The sequence below is a fragment of the Stegostoma tigrinum genome, chromosome 20, assembly GCF_030684315.1.
Source record: "Stegostoma tigrinum isolate sSteTig4 chromosome 20, sSteTig4.hap1, whole genome shotgun sequence".
In the NCBI taxonomy this organism is placed as follows: domain Eukaryota; kingdom Metazoa; phylum Chordata; class Chondrichthyes; order Orectolobiformes; family Stegostomatidae; genus Stegostoma; species Stegostoma tigrinum.
In genome coordinates this window covers 32,282,516-32,309,087 of record NC_081373.1, presented here as the reverse complement: position 1 = coordinate 32,309,087, position 26,572 = coordinate 32,282,516, and the positions used below count along the sequence as shown (strand labels likewise).

At 40.0% G+C, this 26,572-nt stretch overlaps 1 protein-coding gene across 6 annotated transcripts in view; it reads left to right on the top strand.

Annotated features, from left to right (window-relative positions):
* c20h10orf90 (chromosome 20 C10orf90 homolog) overlaps window positions 1-26,572 on the top strand; it is a 377,977-nt gene that overhangs the window by 338,144 nt on the left and 13,261 nt on the right. For all 6 annotated transcript variants that reach the window (XM_059653092.1, XM_048551086.2, XM_048551083.2 and 3 more), the window contains one exon: window positions 18,171-18,375. In XM_059653092.1, the coding sequence (XP_059509075.1) occupies window positions 18,171-18,375 (205 nt within the window). The remainder of the gene's footprint in view (window positions 1-18,170; window positions 18,376-26,572) is intronic.

The following is a 26,572-nucleotide window of genomic DNA, read 5'->3' as shown; positions in this document are numbered from 1 at the left end:
CATGCTGTAGGAGTCTATGACTCTAAGTCAGTGACAGGGATAGAGCACAAAGTTAAACTGAGCCAATAGTTTCTTTACAAATTGTTGGCAACAGTCATCCTCCATGACACTAGTGTACTAAATGCCTCACAGTTTACTTTTCAAATATAAGACATTCCAAATATACTTTTGAGCTTAACTTTCATGTTTCACTCACAAGAGGAGAGCTTAACATTAAAGAGAAACAGGATGAGTTTGGGTCAGATAGAGGATTGAAGTATTAAAAGTCATTTCATGACCTGAGCCCACCACCAACCCATCCATCTGAAATGGATAGTTAGGTGGGAGACCAAACTCCTCCGAAACAGTGGGATGGTACTTTAATTTTGTTCAAGAGGCTGTAAGCTTCGTCATAATTAAGCTCCACTCACTGAAAATCCATCAACTTCTTCCAGGCAAGGGCTTGTCATATCCATAAAGTGCGCACAATTTCTACTTCATGCATCCAGCACTACCTGCCTGAAGGATCTGCATGGTCAGCAACAATCCCCACATCCAACACAATCCCCAACCCCCAATCCACCTCCCAGGCCTTCCCCTTAAAGCTTCTCCTTTCACTCACTCAGACTGACAAATTTCCCTTCCCAGCCTTTTAATTGCCCTCCACTACTCCAGTTTCTGCACCACGTTCAACCAACAGGCATTTATTCCCATCTGCCTGCTTATGTGCCATTGAAAATTACTTCACTTTGGAAGACCTTGAGTTAAAAGCGTTGTTTTCTCCTCCAGTGATATAATTACTAAGTGACAACCCTCTATAAAATTGGGTTTAAATCTGATCAATTATGTTCATCCTATGTCTGCATTCTTATTTCATTTTACCTATGTGAAGACTAAAAATTGGATTGTAATGCTCTAGGTGAGAAACTTGATGTAATTGCAAGATAGCACAATAAATTGCTTTGCTAGGTGGAACGTGTTGCCATATGCTTCAGGACAAGACAGCTGAGAGGAAAGAAAATTATGATTGTCTATAATGATGGAGGAAGTATATTTTAAAACAGTTTTGATTTTCTTTCTGTTGCATAAGTATATGAGAATCTGATGTGTTGAAGCTGAGGGCGCTTTAAACATCACCCACTGTGATGGTATCATTTGGGTTTGGTGGAAAAGCAGCTCATGATTCTGGATCTTCCTTGTATTCTCTGTCACAATGTCAACTGTGTCAGTATAATTTGTATCTGGCTGATGTCATGCAGTAAAATGCATCTTATTTAAGGCAAGAACCTATTCTCATTAGACTACCAAGTGATTTTTCTCTACCACACCTGACTAAACAGGCTCCGTAGCTCCTCAACAGGAAAGAGAATGGTGATCACAAATCTACCAGATAGTGGTAAGAATTTATCTTAGAATACTTTTGCTTCTGCTGTTTAGTATACAATTTTTTATAATTCTTCAGCCTGTTTTTCTCGTTTGTTCAGTCCTTGCGTGCTCAAAAATTACTGGGATAATTGGATCTCAAATTTTATATCTTGGTGTGGGACGAGGTATCACCCCCGCTGAGTACTTCCTTGATGACTCAGCAAAACTGGGAGTTTGCCACAGAAATAATAGCCAATGAAATTGATTCTTTTACCATTACATAATGCAAATGTAAAACAACTTCAAGCTGTGGATCTTGCAACTTTGGTTTGTCTTTAAAATAAAATCTTTTACATCTTTGCAATGAAATTCACGAACAATAATAAAGCCAAATTTCCAATAGTAAAGTTTTAAGAGTAATTAAGTTGAAAAATAATTTGAGGTGTTTGCCTATAATAGTTGAGCAAAATGTACAACAAATGGAAATATTCCCATGAATGAAATAATTTAATTTCTGTTTAATTGTTCATCGTATTGAAAATAAAATTGCTCAAATACATGGAAATGACTCACACTCCATTATCCGTTATTAGTCCTGTGACGCTCGGTAATGGAATTCACATTTCAGTACGGCAAGTAAAATTGCTTTTTAGTTACTTAAGGGAACATTTGATCTCTGTATCACTCTACATTACAGCAGGATTATAGGGAATCAAGATGAAATTGAACTTTATACATCAGCAATTTCTTCAGATCTTTTAACTGGAGGTTGTATAAGGTCTCTCAAACCCTAATTCTGAAACAACATATTATTTTCCAAGAGAATAGAAGATGAGGAAAGAAACTCAATAGCTTAATGAAGTTCTTGTAGTTTATAAATACGTTTAAAACATGTTAAAGTAGTTAGCTGCAATATAAATCATTTTAAACTCAGAGCCACAACTTCCCGTTTTCCTTTTGCCCGAAGTGTTGGAACATCTACATTAGGTGGTAACAGAATTACCATCCGCCACTCAAATAACAAACTAGATTTGTTATGAAGGATGTGTTGTACCTCAGAGAATTTGAATAATTGGTGGCTTCACAATATAGTTCTCACTTTCATTCAGAATATGGTCTCTGCTGGTGAGATATGTATTCAGACGAACAGGTCTGAGGTTTCGCATGGCAACATGAAAATCTTAATTCATTGTTATACATTTCTGGATGAGCGATTAAACAGTACAAACCATTCACGTGGAGAACCTGTTTGATTTTAGGAAAATGTGGTGGGACATTACATATTCAGACCACATCTGGCGCACACATCTCTCATAGGTTTGGCCATATGCTACAGTCCATGTTCATAAATGATTTCTTCACATGGACAAAACAGGCTGAACATGGCACTCAACATGTCTGCCTTGGGTGTATTTGAAGTGAAGTTTACCTGTCTGTTAATTGGAAATTTGGAGAAATAATCAGTCGCTAAGATGAAGTCATCTCCATTCAAGCTATAATGGTCATTATGGACAAAAGAATGAATGGAACTTCCTGCACATATAGAAGTTCTCTACATTGCTGTGGCCAGTGACTGTGGCTTGCCTTGTACATCTTTACTAATCTTTCAACATCACAATGAATTCCTGATGGTTAACACATTTAGTCTTCTTGTCTGCTCTTTGCCCGTACATCCCTGGTGTGGTGGTAAATAGTATGCCCTGGCAGCGAGTTTCTGGCACAAGTATTTATTTTCCTTTGATGATAATTCCTCATGAAATACCAAGCTCATCTCTGTAAAGCCAAAAGCCTCTGAGAGTGTCTGGCACCTCTTTTATTTGTCAGACCACACTTCAAGTTATTTTTCTAATCAGCCTGTCCAGAGGTGTTATGACATACCCCTTGGAGCAGGTGGAACTTGAACCCAGGCCTCCTGTCTCAGAGATGGATATTGCCCCTATATCACAAGAGAACTATTAGGGCTCCTTTCAATAATAATTGAAGGTAATGTGAAAAGTTATTGGTCATTAGTTTTTTTTTCTGTATGCAGACCAAAATGCAGTAGATTGCTTTTGAACATCTTGATGCACATGCTTTCAACTTGTACATTCAATGAAATTTCTGCATTCCTGCTTGAGTTTTGCAAACTAGTAGCATATCTGAAGAGAAAATTTTGGTACCAGGTTTGTAGCTGACGTCAAAGTCACATTTGTATATTTTATGAGAAGTCATTGTAGTCTTTGTGTTGCACTTGTCAGCATTTCCAATGGTTTGTGATCAATTTCCACAATGGTTTGCTTAGCGAACAAGTATGTTTGGAAGCTCATGATACCAAATACTACTGCAGGTGTTTCACACTCTACATTTGAATAAATGAATGGTGCTTGCAGTAAACTTTCGAATTCAGATGCAATTAGTTCATTATCTTGAATGATGCACATTCCCGATTTTTTGCATGAAGCATCAACTTCCTGAAATGTCTTATTCCTTGAGCCACAGTACTGCGGAATGCAGTGTTCTGATAACAATGCTTGTTTGAGAGACTCAAACCTATGTTGTTGATACATACGGTAAATCTTTCTTTAAGGAGCTCTCAATGACGATGCTTTGTCAGATAAGTTCGAAATGTATGACACTAAGATGTTGAACAATCCAAGACATCTTTGTAGGCTTTTGTCTTAAGAAGTATGTATTTGTCTTACATGCATGACTTACCTAGGATGGGACAGTTTCCAAAACCTGAATATGTGGTGCCAATGCCACTTGGTATTTCTTGCCATTAAAAGCAAGGCCTTCATGACAAGCTACTGTTATTAGTGAATGAATGTTTTGGCCATCCTCTTTGATGGTTTTGCCCATTATTACAGTTTCAGCATTGAAGCACACATGTCCAAGCACATGTTCAGTTACTCTGTCCATGTGTTGCTGAAACCAATCTTGACTGAAGAAATAACCAGAACATAGTCTCTGGAAACAATATTTTCCAAATGGCAGTCTGACACTAGTGACTCCCCTAGATTCTATGGCTAAGTGTTCTGACCCAATATTCATGTGTCCAGCTTCGAGAAAAATTTGACTGCTGTGAACTCATCTAGTGTTAGAATCTCTTATTATTATTCCTTTTGGCAGATATTACAATGGCTCTAAATCTTCTGCCACCTGCTCACAGTAAGTCAATGCTGTGACGTTTTATTCTAAGAAATCTTTCGCATCCTTTAATAGGTGTTGCGGCAATCACCAACTCCAATATCACTTCACACTATTCAGCCTCTGAAAAGTTGCATTCATTGCTCTCAGTATGGCATATTTGTCAAGTTGATTTGTTGACCATGTAGCTTTTGTCTGCAGGACATCAATTCTAAGTGATGAATTCTACTGTTGACTCTTACATGCAGCTGATTTTTTAACATGGACTATGTGTTTGCACGATCTTTCTGGTCCTCATCTGAAGAGGTCAGACATAGTGACTCTGTGCAATCCTCAGTTATCAAGCAGTTATCAACTGCTATCAATACCTTCACAACTTATTTAACCACAACTGCTTGGTCTATGCACACTTTGTTCAAAAAGATCGAACACAGATTATAGATCCTCAGCTTTTTAGTTTACGTTGGAAGGCTTACAATGCATCTTTCTTAACTTTCAGCATGGTGCTTAGTGTTCTTTTACTATTTTTCCAGCTTGTTCTATTGACTGTGTGCTGTTCCTAAACATTGCCCACTTTTTTGCTGTTGTTTGATGTTAGGTGCGTTTTCTGTCAGTTCAATGTGGGCTGCCTCCCACACACCCTTCAAATTTGAAATAACCTTTGGATAGGGGGTATGATTCATTTTGCTGTCTGCATGAACGTGGCCAACTCATAGATTCTCACATTTTGGGAATAAGTTTTATATTCTTTGTTTTGCTTTTTGTACTGTGGGAACTTAAGGATTGCTGTTTTATTTTGTTTGCTGCTGATGGCCTTGGTCTTCAAACTTATGATGGAGAGAGAAAAAAAATCCATTGCAATGCAATGACATTCTTGAAGTAAAATAAAAATATTTCAGATGCTGGAAATGTGAAATTAAAAAAAAGTGCTGGAGAAACAACAGGTCCTGCAGCATTGGTGGGGAGAGAAATAGAGTTAATAATTTGAGTCTGATCTGGTTCTTCCTTAGAACTAAATGGAGCTGGTTTTTATGCTGTTGACAGAGCAAGGGGAGGAGTGATTGGTTTAAATGCTGAGCATGCTAAGAGCAAAGCACATAAGGTGTGCTAACTGTGTCAAAGAGAAACAGATGTTATTTAGGTGTAAATGATAGATGTGAGTAAGAGAAAATGAGTACATGCTGCTGAGAACAAAAACAACAAGACACATACAAGACATGGTCAGCTAGTGGGGTGGAGAGGGTGAGGGTTCTTTAATCAAAATGAAGAGCAGTGTTTGTACACTGAAATTGTTGAACTTGAAGTTAAATCCTCAAAACAGTAAAATGACTAAGCAGAAAATGAAGTGTTGTTCCTCTAGCTGGCTTTGAATTTCACTATAGCAGGCCTAGGATAAAATGCTTAGGATGGGAGCAATGTTGTTCATTGAAAAGACTGGCAACTAGAGTCATTCTAAAGGACAGAGCCGAGGATGTTCTGCAAAATGGTCACCCAGTCTGTGTTTGATTTCACCATTAATCTTGTCGCTTATGACTCATTTCATTTCTTGCCTTACAAAGATGCAAACATTCATGAAGATCAAAAATGGACCTGGAAGATTCACCTAACATCAAACAACAACAAAGAAGTGGGCAATGTTTAGGATCAGCACACAGCCAACAGAACAAGATGTTTCACGATGGAAATAACAGTAAAAGAACTTGCACGAGTAGAACAATCAGCAGATGGAGAAAAACTTCCCTGTAAAAGTTAATTCTGAGATTGAACATTCTCAGACTGAGAAAGGAGTGGAACAAAACTACCCCTTCAGGAATTAACAGTCACTTTGGACTGGTTGTGGGAGAATTGAATGACTGCTTAAAGAACAGTGCAAAGTATATCTGGCAACTGTGTTTTTGTTTGTACTAAAAGAAAGGGAACTGTTCAATTTTGAGGTTTAAAGTAAAAGTTGTCAATGAAGACAGCATTCATTCAACAGTAAATTTCAATCTTTTGTTACGTTAAAAAGTTTAAGGTATAATCTTGAAATCATGCTTTCAGCTATTATTTTGAATTTTGGATTTCTTAAAAGTTATTGGTAGCAAAAGATCATAACATTGAATGAATATATCCAAAGTAAGGACTGATTCAGGATTCTTCCTTCACCAACTAGCTATTAGGACTATAACACTGCATATCTATTTCCCTACAAAAATTGCCAAATAATGGGGGTAAGGTTAATTTTCAGGATTGTTTACTTTGTGTTTACCTTGCTTAGAGGGAGCCATTGAGCAAGAGAGAGAATCTATGCACTCATCAGTCTCAGGCATTCTTATGCTGCATCAAATATGTGATTCCAACTCATAATTGGCAGGTATTTAGCGCCAACCTCAATTGTTTCCTCCTTCGGCTGCATGATAGTCCAATGTTCGGCAAAATGTAAAAGTTGGGGAGGAGACAGAATAAATGTAAACTTAAATAAATAAATTACATTCCTATATCATCTTCTACAACGTTCATGAATACAGTGCGGCCAATTAAATACCTTTGATCTTTAGTCATTGTTGTGATGCAGAGAAACACAGAAACCAATTTGTTCACAGCAAGGACTCACAAACAGTAATGATATAATGGCCAGCTGATAAATTAGATGATGTTAATCAAGACAACAGAGGTTTTCCATGGACTTCTTCAAACATTGCCAAGGGATATTTTATATTCCCTGAGATGATGCATATGTTTAATGTGCCATTCGCAGAACAATATTTTTGAAAGTGACACTTTTGGAGTGGGACTTAAAACTATGGCATTCTGACACAGAGCTAAGAGCGCTACCATTGACCCAAGGTTCAATTCATACATCAGAAGTGGAGGCATTCAGCCATCATGTCTCATCAACAGTTATCCAATTAGTCTAACACTCCCTTTCATATTCCACATAGCGCTGCAATTTTCTCTTCTTCAAGTTCAAGTCTGATTTCATTTACTACTTTTCAATCTATTCTATCACTGCTTACTGATTTCTAATTATAATCAGGTGGTTTTTAAAATGTATCACCTCTGCATTTTTTTGCTAATCACATTAATTCTGTGTCTATAAGTTGCTGACCTTTTCTCCCCACTGGAAACAATTTTTCCTTAATTAATCTATCTCTTCATGCTTTTGAATGTCCCTATTACATTTTCCCCTCTGTCTTTTCTACTTTAAGATAATCAATTCCAGCTTTTCCAGCCTTTCCTTATTATTGAAGTTCTTGGTCCCTGGGAGTTTATTAAACTTACACTACACCTAACCACCAAGCAAACCCAAATCAAAGCACACAACCCCAAAGCAAACAAAACCAGAAGAGTTCATTTCGTGCATACGCTAGTCAGTAACATTTAGGGGGGCAAAAGCTGTTTCTTTGCTCTTTCCCATGCTATTCTGCAAATAGTTGCAAGAATTCTTTTTTCTGAATTCATTCTTTCAATTTTCAGAATTAGTTTTCAGCTAATACCAAATCCACACTATTCCCTCACAGTCGACTGTAATTTTCTGAAAGCTCCTCTGTGATTAGACCATTCCTAATGATGCTTCAACACTGGTGCTACACGTGTATGCTTCCAGTCAGGGAAGATCAGATCTTATTGTTTCATAGGTAATTTTGGAAAAGCAGGTGGTTCACATCTGAAACCATAATTTCTCATTTTAAACAACCCAGCTGATGGCTTAAGTACAACATAATCTTGCAGTATAAATATTTCTAATATTCCCTTCATTGAATTATGCTGCTCCAATATGTTCTGTTGCTGCATTATGTAACAGGGTAAGTAGTTCTGTGGGAGTTGACACTTGGACTGCAGAGCACACTGTCATGGATGGATGACTTATCTTTAAGATGTAAATGGAAGAACATCAATAATTCCTTTTTGCAGAATCCATTTCCTTCCAATTATGTCCCTTTGGTTTTGCTTGCACTATTAATCATATATGAAACAAATCACATTACTTATACCATGTTGACCTTGAAAGTAATTAATCCTGCCAAACTGGAAATTCTCAGTAACTTATTTTCTTTAGCACATTACTTCCTTATTTTTAAATTATTTCCTAAGTAAGAGAATTTAGTTTTAATTTCCTAATCTACATTAAATGCTGCTTCGTATTATCGAGTCCAAAATTTCTGTTCAGTATTGAGGGATGCCTGTATTGGTGGTGGTGCAGTCTCTTTTAAACAGTATTAAATTAATATTCTAACTGCCTTTTTAGAACATAGAACATAGAACATAGAACAGTACAGCACAGAACAGGCCCTTCAGCCCACAATGTTGTGCTGACCATTGATCCTCATGTATGCACCCTCAAATTTCTGTGACCATATACATGTCCAGCAGTCTCTTAAATGACCCCAATGACCTTGCTTCCACAACTGCTGCTGGCAACGCATTCCATGCTCTCACAACTCTCTGCGTAAAGAACCTGCCTCTGACATCCCCTCGATACTTTCCACCAACCAGCTTAAAACTATGACCCCTCGTGCTAGCCATTTCTGCCCTGGGAAATAGTCTCTGGCTATCAACTCTATCTATGCCTCTCATTATCTTGTATACCTCAATTAGGTCCCCTCTCCTCCTCCTTTTCTCCAATGAAAAGAGACCAAGCTCAGTCAACCTCTCTTCATAAGATAAGCCCTCCAGTCCAGGCAGCATCCTCGTAAACCTCCTCTGAACCCTCTCCAAAGCATCCACATCTTTCCTATAATACGGCGCCCAGAACTGGACGCAGTATTCCAAGTGCGGTCTAACCAAAGTTTTATAGAGCTGCAACAAGATCTCACGACTCTTAAACTCAATCCCCCTGTTAATGAAAGCCAAAACACCATATGCTTTCTTAACAACCCTGTCCACTTGGGTGGCCATTTTAAGGGATCTATGTATCTGCACACCAAGATCCCTCTGTTCCTCCACGCTGCCAAGAATCCTATCCTTAATCCTGTACTCAGCTTTCAAATTCGACCTTCCAAAATGCATCACCTCGCATTTATCCAGGTTGAACTCCATCTGCCACCTCTCGGCCCATCTCTGCATCCTGTCAATGTCCCGCTACAGCCTACAACAGCCCTCTACACTGTCAACGACACCTGCGACCTTTGTGTCGTCTGCAAACTTGCTGACCCATCCTTCAATTCCCTCGTCCAAGTCATTAATAAAAATTACAAACAGTAGAGGCCCAAGGACAGAGCCCTGTGGAACTCCACTCACCACTGACTTCCAGGCAGAATATTTTCCTTCTACTACCACTCGCTGTCTTCTGTTGGCCAGCCAATTCTGTATCCAAGCAGCTAAGTTCCCCTGTATCCCATTCCTCCTGACCTTCTGAATGAGCCTACCATGGGGAACCTTATCAAATGCCTTACTGAAGTCCATATACACCACATCCACAGCTCGACCCTCATCAACCTTTCTAGTCACATCCTCAAAAAACTCGATAAGGTTTGTAAGGCATGACCTACCCCTCACAAAGCCGTGTTGACTGTATTTGATCAAGCCATGCTCTTCCAGATGGTCATAAATCTTATCCCTCAGAATCCTTTCTAACACCTTGCAGACGACAGACGTGAGACTTACCGGTCTATAATTGCCGGGGATTTCCCTATTTCCTTTCTTGAAGAGAGGAATTACATTTGCCTCTCTCCAGTCCTCAGGTACGACTCCAGTGGAGAGCGAGGATGCAAAGATCTTCGCAAGTGGCGAAGCAATTGCATTTCTCGCTTCCCAAAGCAGCCGAGGACAAATCTGATCCGGGCCTGGCGACTTGTCAATCTTAATGTTTGACAAAATTTTCAGCACATCAGCTTCCTCTATCTCTATCCATTCCAGCATGCACACCTGCTCTTCAAAGGTTTCATTTACTACAAAGTTCGTTTCTTTCGTAAAGACAGAAGCAAAAAACTCATTTAGGGCTTCCCCTACCTCCTCAGGCTCCACACATAAGTTCCCTATGCTATCCCTGATCGGCCCTACTCTTTCTTTGACCATTCTCTTATTCCTCACGTAAGTGTAAAATGCCTTTGTGTTTTCCCGGATTCCTTCTGCCAAGCCTTTCTCGTGCCCCCTCCTGGCTCTCCTCAGACCATTTTTGAGCTCCTTCCTTGCCTGCATGTAATCCTCTCTAGCTGAACTTGACCCTAGCTTCCTCCACCTTATGTAAGCTACCTTCTTCCTTTTGACAAGAAGCTCCACCGCTCTCGTCATCCAAGGTTCCTTAATCTTACCCCTTCTTGCCTGTCTCAGAGGGACATATTTACTCATCACTCCCAACAACTGTTCCTTAAACCGTCTCCACATGTCTATAGTTCCCTTACCATGGAACAACTGCTCCCAGTCCATGCTTCCTAACTCATGTCTAATCGCATCATAGTTTCCTCTTCCCCAATTAAATATCCTCCCATTTTGCCTAATCCTCTCCTTCTCCATAGCTATGTAGAATGTGAGGCAGTTATGGTCACTATCACCAAAATGCTCTCCCACCACAAGATCTGATACCTGCCCCGGCTCGTTTCCGAGCACCAAGTCTAGAATGGCCACTCCCCTCGTCGGCCTGTCAACGTACTGCGTTAGGAAACCCTCCTGAACACACCTTACAAAAACAGCTCCATTCAAATCTTCTGCTCGAAGGAGGTTCCAATCAATATTAGGAAAGTTAAAGTCACCCATTACAACAACCCTACTGCGTGCACACTTTTCCAAAATCTGTCGACCTATGCTTTCTTCAATCTCCCTGCTGCTATTGGGGGGCCTGTAGTAAACCCCTAACGAGGTGACTACTCCCTTGCTGTTCCTAATTTCCACCCATACTAACTCAGTAGGCAGATCTTCCTCGACAAAGGAAGCTTCTGTAGCTGTGATACCCTCTCTGATTAGTAGTGCTACACCCCCTCCTCTTTTTCCCCCCCTCCCTATTCTTTTTAAATGTTCTAAACCCTGGAAGATCCAGCAACCATTCCTGCCCATGAGAAACCCATGTCTCTGTTATGGCCACAACATCATAGCACCAGGTACTGATCCATGCTCTAAGTTCATCACCTTTATTCCTGATACTCCTTGCATTAAAGCAAACACACTTTAACCGATCCCTTGGTTCCTTCCCAGGAAAATCCTTCCCACTAGCTGGTCTACCTCTTGCTACTGCCTCACCTGCATCAACGCTCACCTCTGGTATACAGCTCAGGTTCCCACCCCCCTGCCATACTAGTTTAAACCCTCTCGAACTACTCAAGCAAACCTTCCACCCAGGACATTGGTCCCCTTCCAGTTCAGATGCAACCCGTCCTGCTTGTACAGGTCCCACCTTCCCCAGAAGGCATCCCAATTATCAACATATCTGAAGCCCTCCCTCCTACACCAGCTGCGCAGCCACGTGTTCAGCTGCGCCCGCTCCCTGTTCCTCACCTCGCTATCTTGTGGCACCGGTAGTAAACCAGAGAACACTACTCTGTTCGTCCTGCTCTGCAGCTTCCATCCTAACTCCCTGAAATCACTTTTTATATCCTCAAACCTATTTCTGGCTATATCATTTGTGCCAATATGTAACACGATTTCTGGCTGTTCACCCTCCCCTTTTAGAACTTTATACACCCGATCGGAGACGTCCCGGACCCTGGCACCAGGGAGGCAACATACCTTCCGGGAATCCCGATCTTGCCCACAAAATCTCCTGTCGATTCCCCGAACTATCGAGTCCCCTACCACGAGTACTTTTCTATTCTGCCCCCTTCCCTTCTTTGCCACAGTGTCAGGCTCAGTGCCAGAGAACTGACTACTATGGCTTTCCTCTGGTAGGTCATCCCCCCCAGCAGTATCCAAAACGGTATACTTATTGCTGAGGGGAATGCCCACAGGGGATCTCTGCACTGTCTGTCTGTCCCCTTTCCTCCCCCTAACTGTAACCCATCTATCCTTGTCCTGAGCCTTAGGAGTGACCAACTCCCGGTAACTCCTCTCAATTACCCCCTCTGCCTCCCGAATGATCCGTAGTTCATCCAGCTCCAGCTCCATTTCCCTAACACGGTTTTCAAGGAGCTGTAGCTGGGTGCACTTCCCGCAGATGTAGCCAGCGGAGACATGTGCCACATCTCCCAACTGCTACATTCTGCAGGAGGAGCAAGCAACTGCCCTAGCATCCATACCCCACTTATCTGAACACCCACTCAATACTAAAGCAGAAAGCTTACTTCAAGTAATAATAACAAATTAATAACAAACTTATGTTCAACAGAGTAAGTTTAGAATGAACCTTACCTTATTAACTAGGTTAGAGGAGGAGGGCGGGTGGGAGGCACTACAGTTGTAGAGTCTCGGGTTTAGCCGCCTTGCTGCTATATATGGTCACTGCTTTCCTTCCCGGCTGCCCCTCTGGTCCTCGTCGCTTCCTCTGGTGCTCCCGCTCCTTCTCTGAAAGAGGAAAAAAAAACACCGCTGCCCGCTATCGGTAAGTAATTTTAAAAATAAACTGCTTTACCTTAGCTGAGTGATATATAAAACCTCATACCTGCTGCACCTATCCATATAGCAGTAGCAACTTTAAAAACAATTCATTCACTGTGAAATAACAAGGTGTAGAGCTGGATGAGCACGAAGCAGCACGATAGGAGCAGCAAAGCTGACTGTTTCGGGTGCTGAAGAAGGGTCTAGGCCAAAACGTCAGCTTTCCTGCTCCTATCATGCTGCTTGGCCTACTGTGTTCATCCAGCTCTATATCTTGTTATCACAGATTCTCCAGCATCTGCAGTTCCTACTCTCTCATTCACTATGAAAACGCTTTGGGAAAGCCTTCGCACACAACATGGTATCATACAACTAGAAGTTCTCCCTGGTAACAATGATGTGACAACTGAAATAGTTCAGAAACGCTATAAGATAAAGGAGTAGAATTAGGCCATTCAGTCCATTGTGTCTGCTCCACCTTTTTTTTCATGGTTGATATGTTTCTCAATCCCATTCTCCTGCCTTCTTGATTGATCAAGGATTACTGGAAGAACCTACCTCTATCTTAAATATACTCAATGACTCAGCCTCCTTCTGCAACAACAAGTTCCATAGATTAACCACCCTCTGCTAGAAAAAATCCTCCTCATCAGTCCTTCACTCTGAGGCTGTGCCCTTAGGTCCTAGTGGAAGCATCTTCTCCAGACCTACTCTATCCAGGCCTCTCAGCATTCTGTAAGTTGCAATAAGATCTGCTTTCATCCCTCAAAACTCCATCAAGCATCAACCAAGGGTCCTCAATCTCTCCTCATATGACAAGCCCCTCACCCCTGGGATCATTCTCATGAAGCTCCGCTGGACTCTCTCTAACACCAGTACATTCTCCCCTAGATACGTGGCCTAAAACTGCTCACAATAGTCTAAATGCGGTCTGACGGAGCCTTCAGTAGCCTAAGTACTGTATCCCTGCTCTTGCATTCTAGCCCTCTTGAAACGAATGCTAACATTGCATTTGTTGTCCTAACTGCCAACTGAACCTGCATGCTCCCCTTAAGACAATGCTGAACTGGGCCTCCTAAGTACCTTGTGCTTTGGATTTCCGTAGCCTATGCCTCTATTCTTCCTACCGAAATGTGTACCCTCACAGTTTTCCACATTGTATTCATCTGCCACTTCCTGCCCACTCTCCTCGCCTGTCCAAGTCGTTCTGCAGCCTCCCTGCATCCTCAACACTACCTGCCCCTCTTTCTATCTTTATGTTTTCTGCCCTCAGTTCCTTTGTCTGGATCATTAATGGATAACGTGAATACTTGTGGTTCTAACATAGACCCCTGTCATAGACCATTAGTCACTGACTGCCATCTTGAAAAAGACCTCTTTATCCCCAATGTCTGCCTTTTGCCAGTCAACCAGTCCTCTAGCCATGCCAAAACCATGGGCTCTTCTCTTATTTAGCAACGTCCTGTGTGGCACCTTGTCAAAAGCCTTCTGAAAATTCAAATAGATCACATCCACTGGCTCTCCTTTGTCTAAATTGCCCATTACCTCCTTAAAGAATTCTAAGAGGTTTGTCAGGCAAGACATCCCCTTGATGAGGCTGTGCTGACTCAGCCCTATTTTATCTTGCACTTCCAAGTACTCTTGGTGTGGAACAAAAACTAACAAAGCACATAAAGATAAATAGTCAGTCATTTATCTTTTGCAAATAAAAACACTAACCCGATGAAGACACAGGAATGACAAGAATACATAATAATTACTGTATCTTGGTTTTATATAGGAAGTGAGCACTCAAAGAAATTTGGTAGGCTTCCAGAGCACGAAATTGTAGTATAATGAGATGGACATAATAATAAGGGTGATCGATATCATGTGCAGCTATGTGCAAGAGACTGTCGGGTAGCATGGAATGGTCTATACTAGTGAGTGATATACTAACAGAGAACAGTATTACATAAAATAATGTAAATAAAAGAAGTTGCAGAGACCTACCAGAGTCAGGCAGCAGTCACTCTTGGATAAGGGGAAACCATTTACAGGCCACACATAGAGAGAAGAGACAAGGAATAGTGATCTCACCAAAGTGTTAGAAGGTTAGAAGCCTGAACCACAAGCATCATGGAAATAGAAAGTTATATTGAAGCAACTAGGTAGGAATATTCTGAATTCAGGTAATCAATCTGCAACTCTGTTTCTCCCTTCATAGCTGGTACCACCTGCTGAATATTTCCAGTATTTTCTGGTTTTAATTCTGATATCCAGCATTTGCATTGTTCTGCTTCAGAAAAAGCATCTTGTGCCTGACTTTGCAAAGAACCTATTAAGAATGATACAAAGACAGAAACTGCTGACAAAACTCAGCAGGTCTGGCAGCATCTGTGGGTAGAAAGCAGGGTTAATGTTTTGAGTGTGATGACTTCATCAGAACTGATAGGAGTCTGGAAAATTTGGTATTTATGTTGAAGACAAGGTTGAGGGAGATAGGAAGAGTTGAGTGAATAGTTGGAGATTTATGATGAGTGAAGACAGAGGTGTCCGGTGGCTGAGAAGAAATTGGATTGAAATGGACTGTAGTACTGAATGTTTGTATGCTTATTGTCAATGTAATGGAAATATATTATCGTGTGCTAATAGTGTAAAACTAAAGGTTTTTAAAAATGAACCCATCTTTGTAAACCGATGGTCTGTGTTTAAAAGGGGTGGAGGTAAGATGATACTGTGATTTCAAGAGGGATGTTTTGTCCTGAGTTTTTTTTGTGAAGAGCGGTTGAGATAGTGGTATAGAACAGTCTGCTTCAAGCCAATAAAGTAAACAGCTTGTGAGGCCATTTTTTTTTAAGTTGGAACAATAAAAGCAACGTGAAAGGGTGGAGTCAAGCTTCCAAAAAAACCAGGAGTTTGGTTTAGCTTTCAGTAGCTGTTGAAAGCTACTATAGTTGGAAGCTACTATATATCCATCCCTGTTACAGCAAAACACTTGACTTCTCTCTTAGAATTTTCTCTGATGTTCTTTCCTCCTGAACTGAAGAAATGTTGTGTAGGAGATAATCTGTTTAACTAAATTTGCCTCTGCAAAGGATGTGTTTACGGGGCCTGGGCTATCTTCTTAATATATTTTTAGGGGATTTGTTCTGGTCCATAACAACCAAACCCTATTAGCAAGGTGAGCAAGGTGTAGTATCAACACAGGCTTTGTCAGGGAAGTCCAAGAAGCCACGCGGATTTGCTAAAGTCAAGGCACAAATGTGAGGCTAATAAAATCACCTGAACGACTTCCAGTATTTTTGTGGCATGGATAAGGAAAGAGGACAAGAGATAGCAATGGTAGAAAAGTAAGACTATCATTATTCAGATAATTGCCCTGTGCATCCTGACGTCGCTGGACTCAAGGACATGAAACTGACAATCTTACCTCCAAAGCCAAGGACAAGCTCCAGCCAATGATCAGGGATATTAAAAACCCAAAATACAACTAAACAGAAGTCATCAATAAGAAGCAGGAGTATAACACAACTGTGCTAGAGACCATGTTCATGATGAGGAAAAAATGGTAGATGGTGAAAGAGGTCACAATTGCCAACTGCTTCCATCATGCTGGTTATAAACAGTCTTAATCGTGCAAGGTGCCAAGGATGAAGGGGTTCAGGGTGAGGCTAACCAGCCTGGTGATTAGACACTTCTCCCTTGCCTACAGGAGACCTGAATGGAAACTCCAGCAGACAGAACAATGGAAACTTATACTGAGATGGATAGCACTGTACATTCACAATGGAACTGATGAATCAGGCATTCGTAAATATGGTACAATCTCCAGGGTGATTGGCATCCTGAGGCTGAATATTCAAAGAGTCTGATGAATGCCTACCAACTTACCTGCTTGTTTTATCTGCTGAGTCACAAAAACCATAGAGATACCCTTGATTTTGCAATGCAGCACAGAACCACTGAAAAGCTGTTTTTCCGCATTGACAAAATGGCGAACTGTCTCACACTTGTCAGACGACAAATTGCTAAGCAGACAAAGATGATTGAGCTTCTCTAGCACTAAGTCCCAACTTTTTCCATCACCGTACAAAGTTAGAACATTGTAGGGTGTGAAGAAACTGAAAAATTAAAAACATTTTGCACATTTTACTGTGTCATTTTGTTTTTATTAGTTTTATTTAACATAAACCACATTTGTTGGAGCCATCATAGGAGCTTCATAGGAGCCATCTTCAGTGTCTCAAAGCTCCAGTCAACACAAATTTACCATTAGGTCACCTTCAACTTGTTGCACGTTCCTATAGTTCAACCTGATTAAAATTATATTACAAGTTAAGCCACAATGCAATAGATGTTTGGGTCTTTGTTTTGGAGATTTCTGTGGTTCTTCTGCTGAAGCTACAGCAGACACGTATGAATATCCCTACAGATATTCACCCTGTAAGGCAGTGGTGTAATATTCACTGGGTTTTGTCAGTCATTTTTCACAAAATAGGTCTATGCTATTATCCAGAATAGTGTGACGTAAGGTACAGTGGCTGCAATCCAATGGACATGAATTAATCATCTCACTGTGGTGAGTTTTGACATTTAATGCAATAAATCTGCAGATTTGTATGTAATTGAACTTTCAATATGAACTCCCAATTAGTTCCCTAAGGTACTGCTACATTTATTGTACTTGAGTCTTAATATTTGATTTACTCCCAATGCCCTTGAATGTGATTTGCCCAATTCCCGAGAATAATTTTTAAGAGCAATTTGGGAGAGACCCCAAATGGTTACAGAGAGACATTATAGCAAAATTGAAGCTAAAAGATAAACCTGCAAGATGGGTGTGGAAATGTTGAGGAATGTTGTTAATTGATGTAATGCAAGTAATTTATAGCAAGAAGGCGATGTTCCAACTAACCAGAATGTATTGCCAATAGATATAAGAAACTTTACAAAAATCAATCCGACAGCAGTAGTAACATGGTATTGAATATTCAAATATAATATAAGAACTGTCTTCATCGTTTAATTTTAATTCCTCTGCAATGGAGGTGGTGTCCTGTAATTTTAATTTGAATATAAGTAGTAGTCTGAATGAAAGCATAAAAACTTGTATCCACCCATTATGTGCATGTTGGAAAGCTTCTGAGTGATCCACCCATTTGCCTTTCAATATGTACCAAATGGAATTGTCATGAATACCTTTATTAATTCAGTACTTTATCATACCATACCTGAAATCATAATGTAATTATTCTTACTTCTTTTGTCACCAGGAGGCACTGGAGACATATAAACCAGATTTCATCTCTCGATCACAGAAGCGTATCCAACAGCTTGAGGTTAAGGCAAAGCGGAGGAAAATCCAGTTGGCTGAGCCGATGAAACTGCAAAGGAAAAGAATGGAACTTCCAGTACAAAACATGCCATTCCTTTTGCCAGTTAAGAAACGACAATGTACTGTACCACATCCTTTGAGTGGTAGGTTCTTCCTCATTGCAAAGTTGTCTTATTAATTACATGAAGAAAGTGTGCTCTCGTATTTAGAAAAGTGGATCAACTTTAGATATTTCCTTCATTTGAGTAAAATTCATTTCATCCCAAGATATTTGGTTTGCTTGGTTTTTAAATTGTCTGTCAATCTGATTTGGTTTTCTCTGTGGGAGAATAATTCTCCCTGAAGTTTCCTGTGTAACCAACAATTTAGAGCATTTAAGTTTGACGGAATACTGGAACTAATCTATAGATAGCATTGCACTGCAAACATCCAGTAATACATAAATATGGAAATGATCCACTTGGTGGGTTGTGTAAGTGCCTTCTTGAGGTAGGTCATCAGTAGCGAGGCCAACATATTTTAGAAAAATTTTGGAAATGTTATGTTAGACACACCCAAACCAAAACAGGATTTGCTTTCAGGTTTATTACATTTCTGTAGTGCCATATTGACATATCATAACTGAAAGTATTGTTGACAGATCGTGTACAACAAAATGTAACATCCATTTCTGATTGTGTTGCAGTAAGTTCACTATGATGTATTATAAGAACAGCATGCAAGTGTTTAGTTCCCATATTGTGACTGCAGGATCAATGAATTGTGCGTTTTGTATTTTCACAAGTTAGGAATTGTTAACACCATTAAATCTACAGGGATTGGCCATGTTTTAAATTTGTTGCGCGTTTCCAACCACAACTAAGTCTGCTTCAAGGGGTGGGGGCCAAGAAATCCAGCATAATTGCAGCTCATAAAGAAGCTTAAGCTTCCATTTAAATTATTGGCAGCAGGAGTAGGATAGGCACAAAGAGAATCATGCTTCAAGTGTGCAACTTTGGAAGAAAACTATTTGGTCCTCACAAAGAAGACCAACTTTCAAGATCACAAGTACACAGACGTTCCTTCAAGAAGTAGAACACGAAGATTTTTTCCCTGTATGCCACATAAATGTACACTTTCTGGGTAAAAAGTGGTCCAGAGGGTCAACCTGATAGCTAATCTTCAAACAACTGAGAGAAAATATGGAGTGGGTTAGGCTGCTTAAAATAATTGGCTGAATAAAGCTTATTAGTATTTTGTTGGTGGATGGTTAAAATTTGCATGCTACAGAGAATTCCTGTAATATTATCGTGAAGCTCATTGCAAACTACTAACTCAATGCATTATTGTTCAAAATCATATATATACAACCAGGTGAGGAGGGCGATTTGCAACAAATACTTATTTCCTTTTTAGCACATAGCTATCACTCTTCAACTAAAAATGTAATTAATTAAATCAAAATGAAGGAGACAATTACAATGTTTTCTTGAATACAAGAAAGCAGTCAGTAGTGAAGTCATTACCTATAAACCCAAGATAAGACAAAAAATGTAATATCGAATACACCTACAAACACAAAATAATTTAAGAGGAAAGAACATGTCTGATACAAATAGAAAGAATAAAGGCTGTGCAAAGTCTTTGCATTTTTTTTAAAACCAGAGACTACAGTTGTTTGAAAGTTGACTATTATCCAATGCTTGGTGAATAACTTTATTCCCCAATTTGCTTTTGTCTCGGTGCTATCTTCTGATATGATCAGAGGAACAGGCAGGGAAAGAAAAACAAAGAGAATCTTCCAGTTTCTGATCACAAATCCATTTTTAGTTTCTCCCCTGCTGTTCAAAAGTAGATGTTGAAATAGGGTTAATTTGTGGGTCCCTGGGTCTGCTCCTGTTGTCTCCCCAAGTTGTACATTCGACGAACCTTTATGTCAATTGGTCATACAAACATTGGCATACAAGTAGGAATTAAAACAGGAGATATGAATTTCTTGTTGCTGATTCAGTTGTCTGGTTTTGCTGCCTTTAGATAAAACTGTAATTTCAATGCAGGCAGTAATGTTTATTCCACTTGAGTCTCCAGCACTTGCCTCAATCTGTGTTCTGGTGATCACAGCAGCTATTAAAGGTCAGTATTTCTCTTTTATTAAACCATTTTGGTCCAAAAACAGTCTGAGTTATAGTGGTCAGTTAATTGTAATTTAATACAATTAATATCATAATTGGAGAGGTGGAAGATTAAAAATATTAGCAGAGAAGTTGGATGTCAGACTGGCATTGAGAAGCACAGGAAAAGAATAACATGGAAGAAAATTAGTGGAAATGCAAGAGGGTGTTGGAAACAAATTAGGAGTCAGAAGAGCTGGGAGAGATCAGAGTGGAGAAGCAGTGGGTGTTCAGACTGGTAATTAGCAAGAAGGGAGGAGAGGAATGAAATTAAATCATTGTGGTTTTGGACTGGAAAAATGTAAGGGTGTGGGGCCAAGAAAAGTCTCAAGGCAGAATGCTTGAGATTCTGAGCTTAGAAGTAGGGGATGATGGGTTGATTTAGATATTATAATGAGCTCTCTAAACTCTTGAAATTAGGTTTTGAATGTTTGCTTCTCAGTCTGGTGCACATTCCCCAACTCTGATTTAGGGCAAATTCCACTAATGGGTTGATTTTTATTCTAGGGTACAATGTGAACTGGAATCATATCAATTGACCTGAAAATATCCTCAAGGGCTACCAAGGAAAGCTGTTTAAAAGGCCTGTTTCAGGATTCTGGGACTTTGTCCCTGTTATAATAAAAAGAGTAAGCCTCTCTGCCCCTCATTGCCATTCAATCACTATGTTCCATTCATGCCAAATTATGCCACCATTTAAGATTTATGGCCCCTCATACCCTTCATTGAAAATTATGCCCCTTACCCACACTTGTACCATGTATGCACTCACCTAGCATACAATGGGATCACCTCAGGAGAGGTGTAATTAAATAAAATAGAATTCCAAGTATCTGTTACAGAATTTACTGCATAAAAAAACTTACTATTTAAGAAAATCTCTGCACTTCAGATTTCTGCAGTCTTTCTCCATTTAAATAAATTCAGCTCCTTTATTCTTTCTTCCAAAGTATGTAATGTCACATTTTCCTGCATTAAATTCTATCTGGTAAGTTTTTGCCCATTCAGTTACCGTACCTCAGTCACTCTGAAAATTCTTTCTGTTATCTTCAGCACAACCTTTCCACTCATTTTTGTGTCATCTGCAAATGCTTTTATTTTATATTCACTTCATTCATTCATTTAGGCTATTAGCATATGTTGTAAAGCACTGTAGTCATGGAAAAGATACTTCTGGCTATTACCAGTAATTACCAGTTACCATCCTGAAAAATGGCCCCTTTATCCCAATTCTCTATCTTAATTAGTAAGCCAATTCTCTATCCGTGCTATTATAAACCTCCCAATATCATGGGCTCTTGTTTTAATAAGTAAATTTACATGCAATATTTTATTGGACACCTTTTGAAATTATAAATACATTTGATCTACTGATTGAACTTTCTCTATTCTGCTTGTTACCTCCACAAGGAGCTCTAATAAGTTTGTCAGGCAAGATTTCCCCTTCATGAAGCCATCTTGACTATGCTTGATTATTTTATACATTTAAATACTATCATACCCTTTGTAGTGGACGCTAACATTTTTCCAAAAGCAGATATTAAGCTAACTGGCTTATATTTACCTGTTTTTTTTTTCAGTTCTTCTCCCTTTTTGAAGAAGGGTGTTACACTGGCAGTTTTCCAATCCTGTGGGATCTTTTCCGGGATCTAAGGATTCTGAAGATTACTTATTAGTGCATCCTCTATTTCCTTTAAAATCCTAGGATACGACCCATCAGATCCAGGGGATTATTTGGTCTTCAGTAGCAATAAACTCCCTAATAATAGTTTACTGGTTTTAATTTCCTCCCCTACTTTAGCCTCTTGGCTATTATTTTTGGGAATACTATAAGGATCTTCTATCATAAATACAGTCGCAAAATATTTATTCAACTCCTCTCCCTTTTCCTAATCAAAAACCGTGAATCTACTGTGAGTTTTGCATTAATTTATTCATCTTAAATATACATCTAGAAAACACGCTTATACCAAGATCCCTGTTCTTAAGATGAAATGAATGCTTTACGTAAAATACCTTTCAACAGATTTTCAAGGTTTTGTGTAGTTGTGGGTTATGGTAAATATAAAGTAAATGCTTTTTGAAAAAGTAGCCAAATTATCAGACATTTCAGAATTTTAATCAGGTAATGAGATTCCTTATGGACGTGCTGAATTTCCTTAGCTTCCTGAAGAAGAGGCACTATTGTACCTTTTTGACAAATCACATCAATATGGGTGGCCCAGGACAGGTTGTTGGCGATTGTCACTCCCAGGAATTTGACACCCTTGACCATCTCCACCTCAGCTCCATTGATGTAGATGGGGAATGGTGCCCTCTTCGTTGCTTCCTGAAGTTGATGATCAGCTCTTTAGTTTTACTAATGTTGAGGGAGAGATTGTTATCTTTACACCACACCACCAAAGCATGTTATCTCTTTCCTGTGTTCTGTCTCATCATTGTTTGATATCCAGCCTACAATGGTAGCATTGTCAGCAAATTTGTAGATGGAGTTCATTTGAAATTTAGTCACTCAGTCACGAGTATACACTAGGAGGCTGAGCACGCATCCTTGCAGGGTGCTGGTGTTGAGGATTTGTGGAGGAGGTGCTGTTGTCTATCCTCACTGATTGTAGTCTATGGGACAGGAGATCAAGGATCCAGTTGCAGAGGGTGGAGCGGAGACCTTTCAAGTAGTATGTGATTTTTCTACACTTCCTACCAAAATGGACTACCTCACATTTATTTCTGTTAAAAACAATTTGCCACTTATTTGTCCATTGTACAAGTTTACTGTTGGCCTTCTGTAATTTGTAACCATTCTTTTCAGTAGTGATCACATTTCAATTTGTAATAATCCCCAATTTAGAAATTTTATTTTTGATTCCAAAGTCTACACTAATGATGTAAATTGAGAACAACAGATGTCCCAGCACTGATCCTTGCAAAACATGATTTCCCACTTTCCCTTACTCTGAATTATGACACCTCACATCCACTCTCTGCTTTTAGCCTTGAAGCAAGATAACAATCTATTTTGCTACATGTCCCCTGGTTCCACATTTTCAAACCACATTCATTAGTCTAAGCTAGGTGATCGTAACAAATGCCTTTTGAAAATCTATAGAGCAAATAACCATGCACAGGGCAGACGCATGAAAAAAAAGATGGTGGTAAATGCCATCTGCCATTCACCACACACACTCCACCTTAAAGTTTAAAATGAACAGAGGGCAAGATAACCACGTAAATTAATAGGGAATTCAGACAGTGAGTTATTTCTGGGTTGCCAACCGACCATCTTTTCCCTCCTATACTGCTGATAAGACATGCCAACTAATCTGTCCTTATATGACACATATCAATGGAGGCGAGGTACATGTCCCTGGTAGATTTTCTCTGCCTTCATCCATTATTGCCACATTCCAGGGTCAGTATGAAGGTTGTGTTAGGGCATATAAAGCAGTAATATTGGTCTTGAAACCCACCAATGGAAAGATACAGCCTCTTTCACCATTCTTTTTCCCAAATGCAATGTGTTTTAGGTGCTGGTCTTTTAACTCCCTGGCCACCTATTTTAATGCAGTCCTTTATATTAACACCAACATTTTATGGCTGAGCCACAGCAAGTTCTTTATGAAGACGCTTTCCAGAATTCATCATGAATAACTGCTGAACCATGACCCAGAAAACTGCACTTCTGCAGCAGTGACTGACGAGTGCGTCAACCTCAACCCATTAAAATACCACAGCTGGAAGTAGAATCCCAGTCCATCGTGCCCGAGATCCTCTTGGAATCAGAAAACATTTGTCACAGAAGGAGATCATATGCCCCATGATATCTAAACTGGCAAGATGCATGAGTTGCAGATGTTACCTCCACACCGCTGTTTCCCCAAGATCCAGCCATTTATAACCGCCAGGTGTTTATGAAATGTCCTTTAAAAGCCATGATGGAATGTGACACCGATTTTCTCTCAGGGTAGTGCATTTCAAATCCTAACCACTTGCTAAGTAAAATAGAGATAGCAAGAACTGCAGATGCTGGAGCCAGAGTCAACACAGTATGGAGCTTGAGGAACACAGCAGGCCAGGCAGCATCAGAGGAACAGGAAAATTGGCATTTCAGGTCAGGACCCTTCCTGCCATGTCTAGAGAAAGAAAATATAATACTCATGGATCAGGGAGGTAATGGCCTAGTGGTATTATCTCAAGACTATTAGTCCATAGACTCTAGAAATGTTTTGGGGACCACGTTCAAATCAAGTTGTTGGTGGATTTTGAATTCAATAAGCAAGTGGAATTAGGAGTCTAATCTTGAACATGAACTGATTGTCAGAATCAGATCTGGTTCACTAACAACCTCTAGGGAAGGAAACTGCCCATGTGTCACTCCAGATCTACAGCAACGTGGTTGACATTTAACTGCCCTTTGGGTAATTAAGGATGAGTAATAAATGCTGGCCTGATCAGTGATGCCCATGTCGTGTGAACGAATTGTTTTTTAAATTAACTGTCTACTCAGCTATCAAATGCCTTGTGTCTTGTTGACTCTCACTTCCTCTCTCAGAATATTCCTTGTCATGTAAGAAGCCAGAAGAGTATATCTTCCCTCACTGTGTTGGGTTCCATCAATCACAGACTCCTAAGTGTTCTGTCAAAGTTGCACTTCATCAATCCACCTCTGTGCTACTTACTTCATGCATTAGCAACAGTTTCCTATATTTATATTAAGAGGTCAGCTCCTGCTTACCAGATAACTGGTTCGAAGAAATCACACTAATTAAATGTACATTTGCTGCTAACAAGCAGTTTGTATACCACTGACTTACACTGTGAAAGAAGCTGCAAGTTAAGGTTGAGTAAATGTTAGTTGCAAAACTTGACTATGTTTCAGGAAGTAATCAACCCTCAAAACATTATGAATTCTCTGACTCACCAGTTTCCCAATTAAGGTTCCCTGTAGTAGCTACACTTAGTTGGACTGGACAGCATAGTATTTACTTTCCATAGCTATATCCTGCTGCTCCTTCCCAGATCAAAAATAGGTTGTCAAAGAGCAGAAATTGTGTTCTTTATGTAATCTTGTCTTCATTTAGGTGCCATGAAGAGGATATGTTTGGCTTCTCATGTTTTATGAAAGATCTGGAGGATGAAGATGATGCTTGTCTCAGGATAGCTATCTCCTCACACGAGGCACTTCTGGTTGCATCACAGGAGAATGCTCCTAGGGCATGTGACCTTGGCTACAGCATTTAATTTGTACGATTCAGTGAAAAGGGGTGGTTGGAAGATGACACAAAGGACACCAACATTATGCAGCTAGGATGCTTGTTCTTCAGTATCCTCATCCTTTGGGGTGGCACAGTGGTTCATTGGTTAGCACTGCAGCCTCACAGCGCCAGGGACCCAGGTTCAATTCCAGCCTCAGGCAACTGTCTGTGTGGAGTTTGTACATTCTCCCCATGTATGCATGGGTTTCCACCCACAGTCCAAAGATGTGCAGGCTAGGTGGATCAGCCATGATAAATTGCCTGTAGTGTTCAGGGGTATGTGGGTAATGGGTTATGGGTTACGGCTTATGGGTTATAGGGGATGGGTCTGGGTGGGATGCTCCAAGGGGCAATGTGGACTTGTTGGGCCAAAGAGCCTGTTTCCATACTGTAGGGAATCCAATCTAATCTCATTAACATCAATGTTGTCTTTCTATAGCACCCTCTGCAGTGAGTGGATATGCAAGAAGGAAGGGGAAGGCAAAAATGGAAAACCATCAAATTCTTGGGTCTAAACAGGTGGAAGGGTGTCAATTGGCAGAATGTTTGATTTGATTTGATTAATTGTAGTCACATGTACCTAAGTACAGTGAAAAGATTTGTTTTGCAAGCAGTACAGGCAAATCATAGCAAGGACATATGGATCATAGGCCACTTAGACAGAGCGAGGCAGACAGGTTACAATTGCACAGGAGGTGCACAAAGAAATATGAACATTAACAAGATCAAAATTATTTGAAGCTGAAGAGTCCATTCATCAGTCTAATAAGAGCAGGGAAAAGGCTGTTGTTGATATGTGTGTTTAAGGCTGTCAGTGCACCAGTGCAGCACTCAGTCAGTAACTTGGCATCTGCACGATAGTTCCTTCCATTAATGCATGATTTAAAATCTGCATCTTCATTTACAAACAATTTCATTGCTTCTCCCACCTCTGCAGT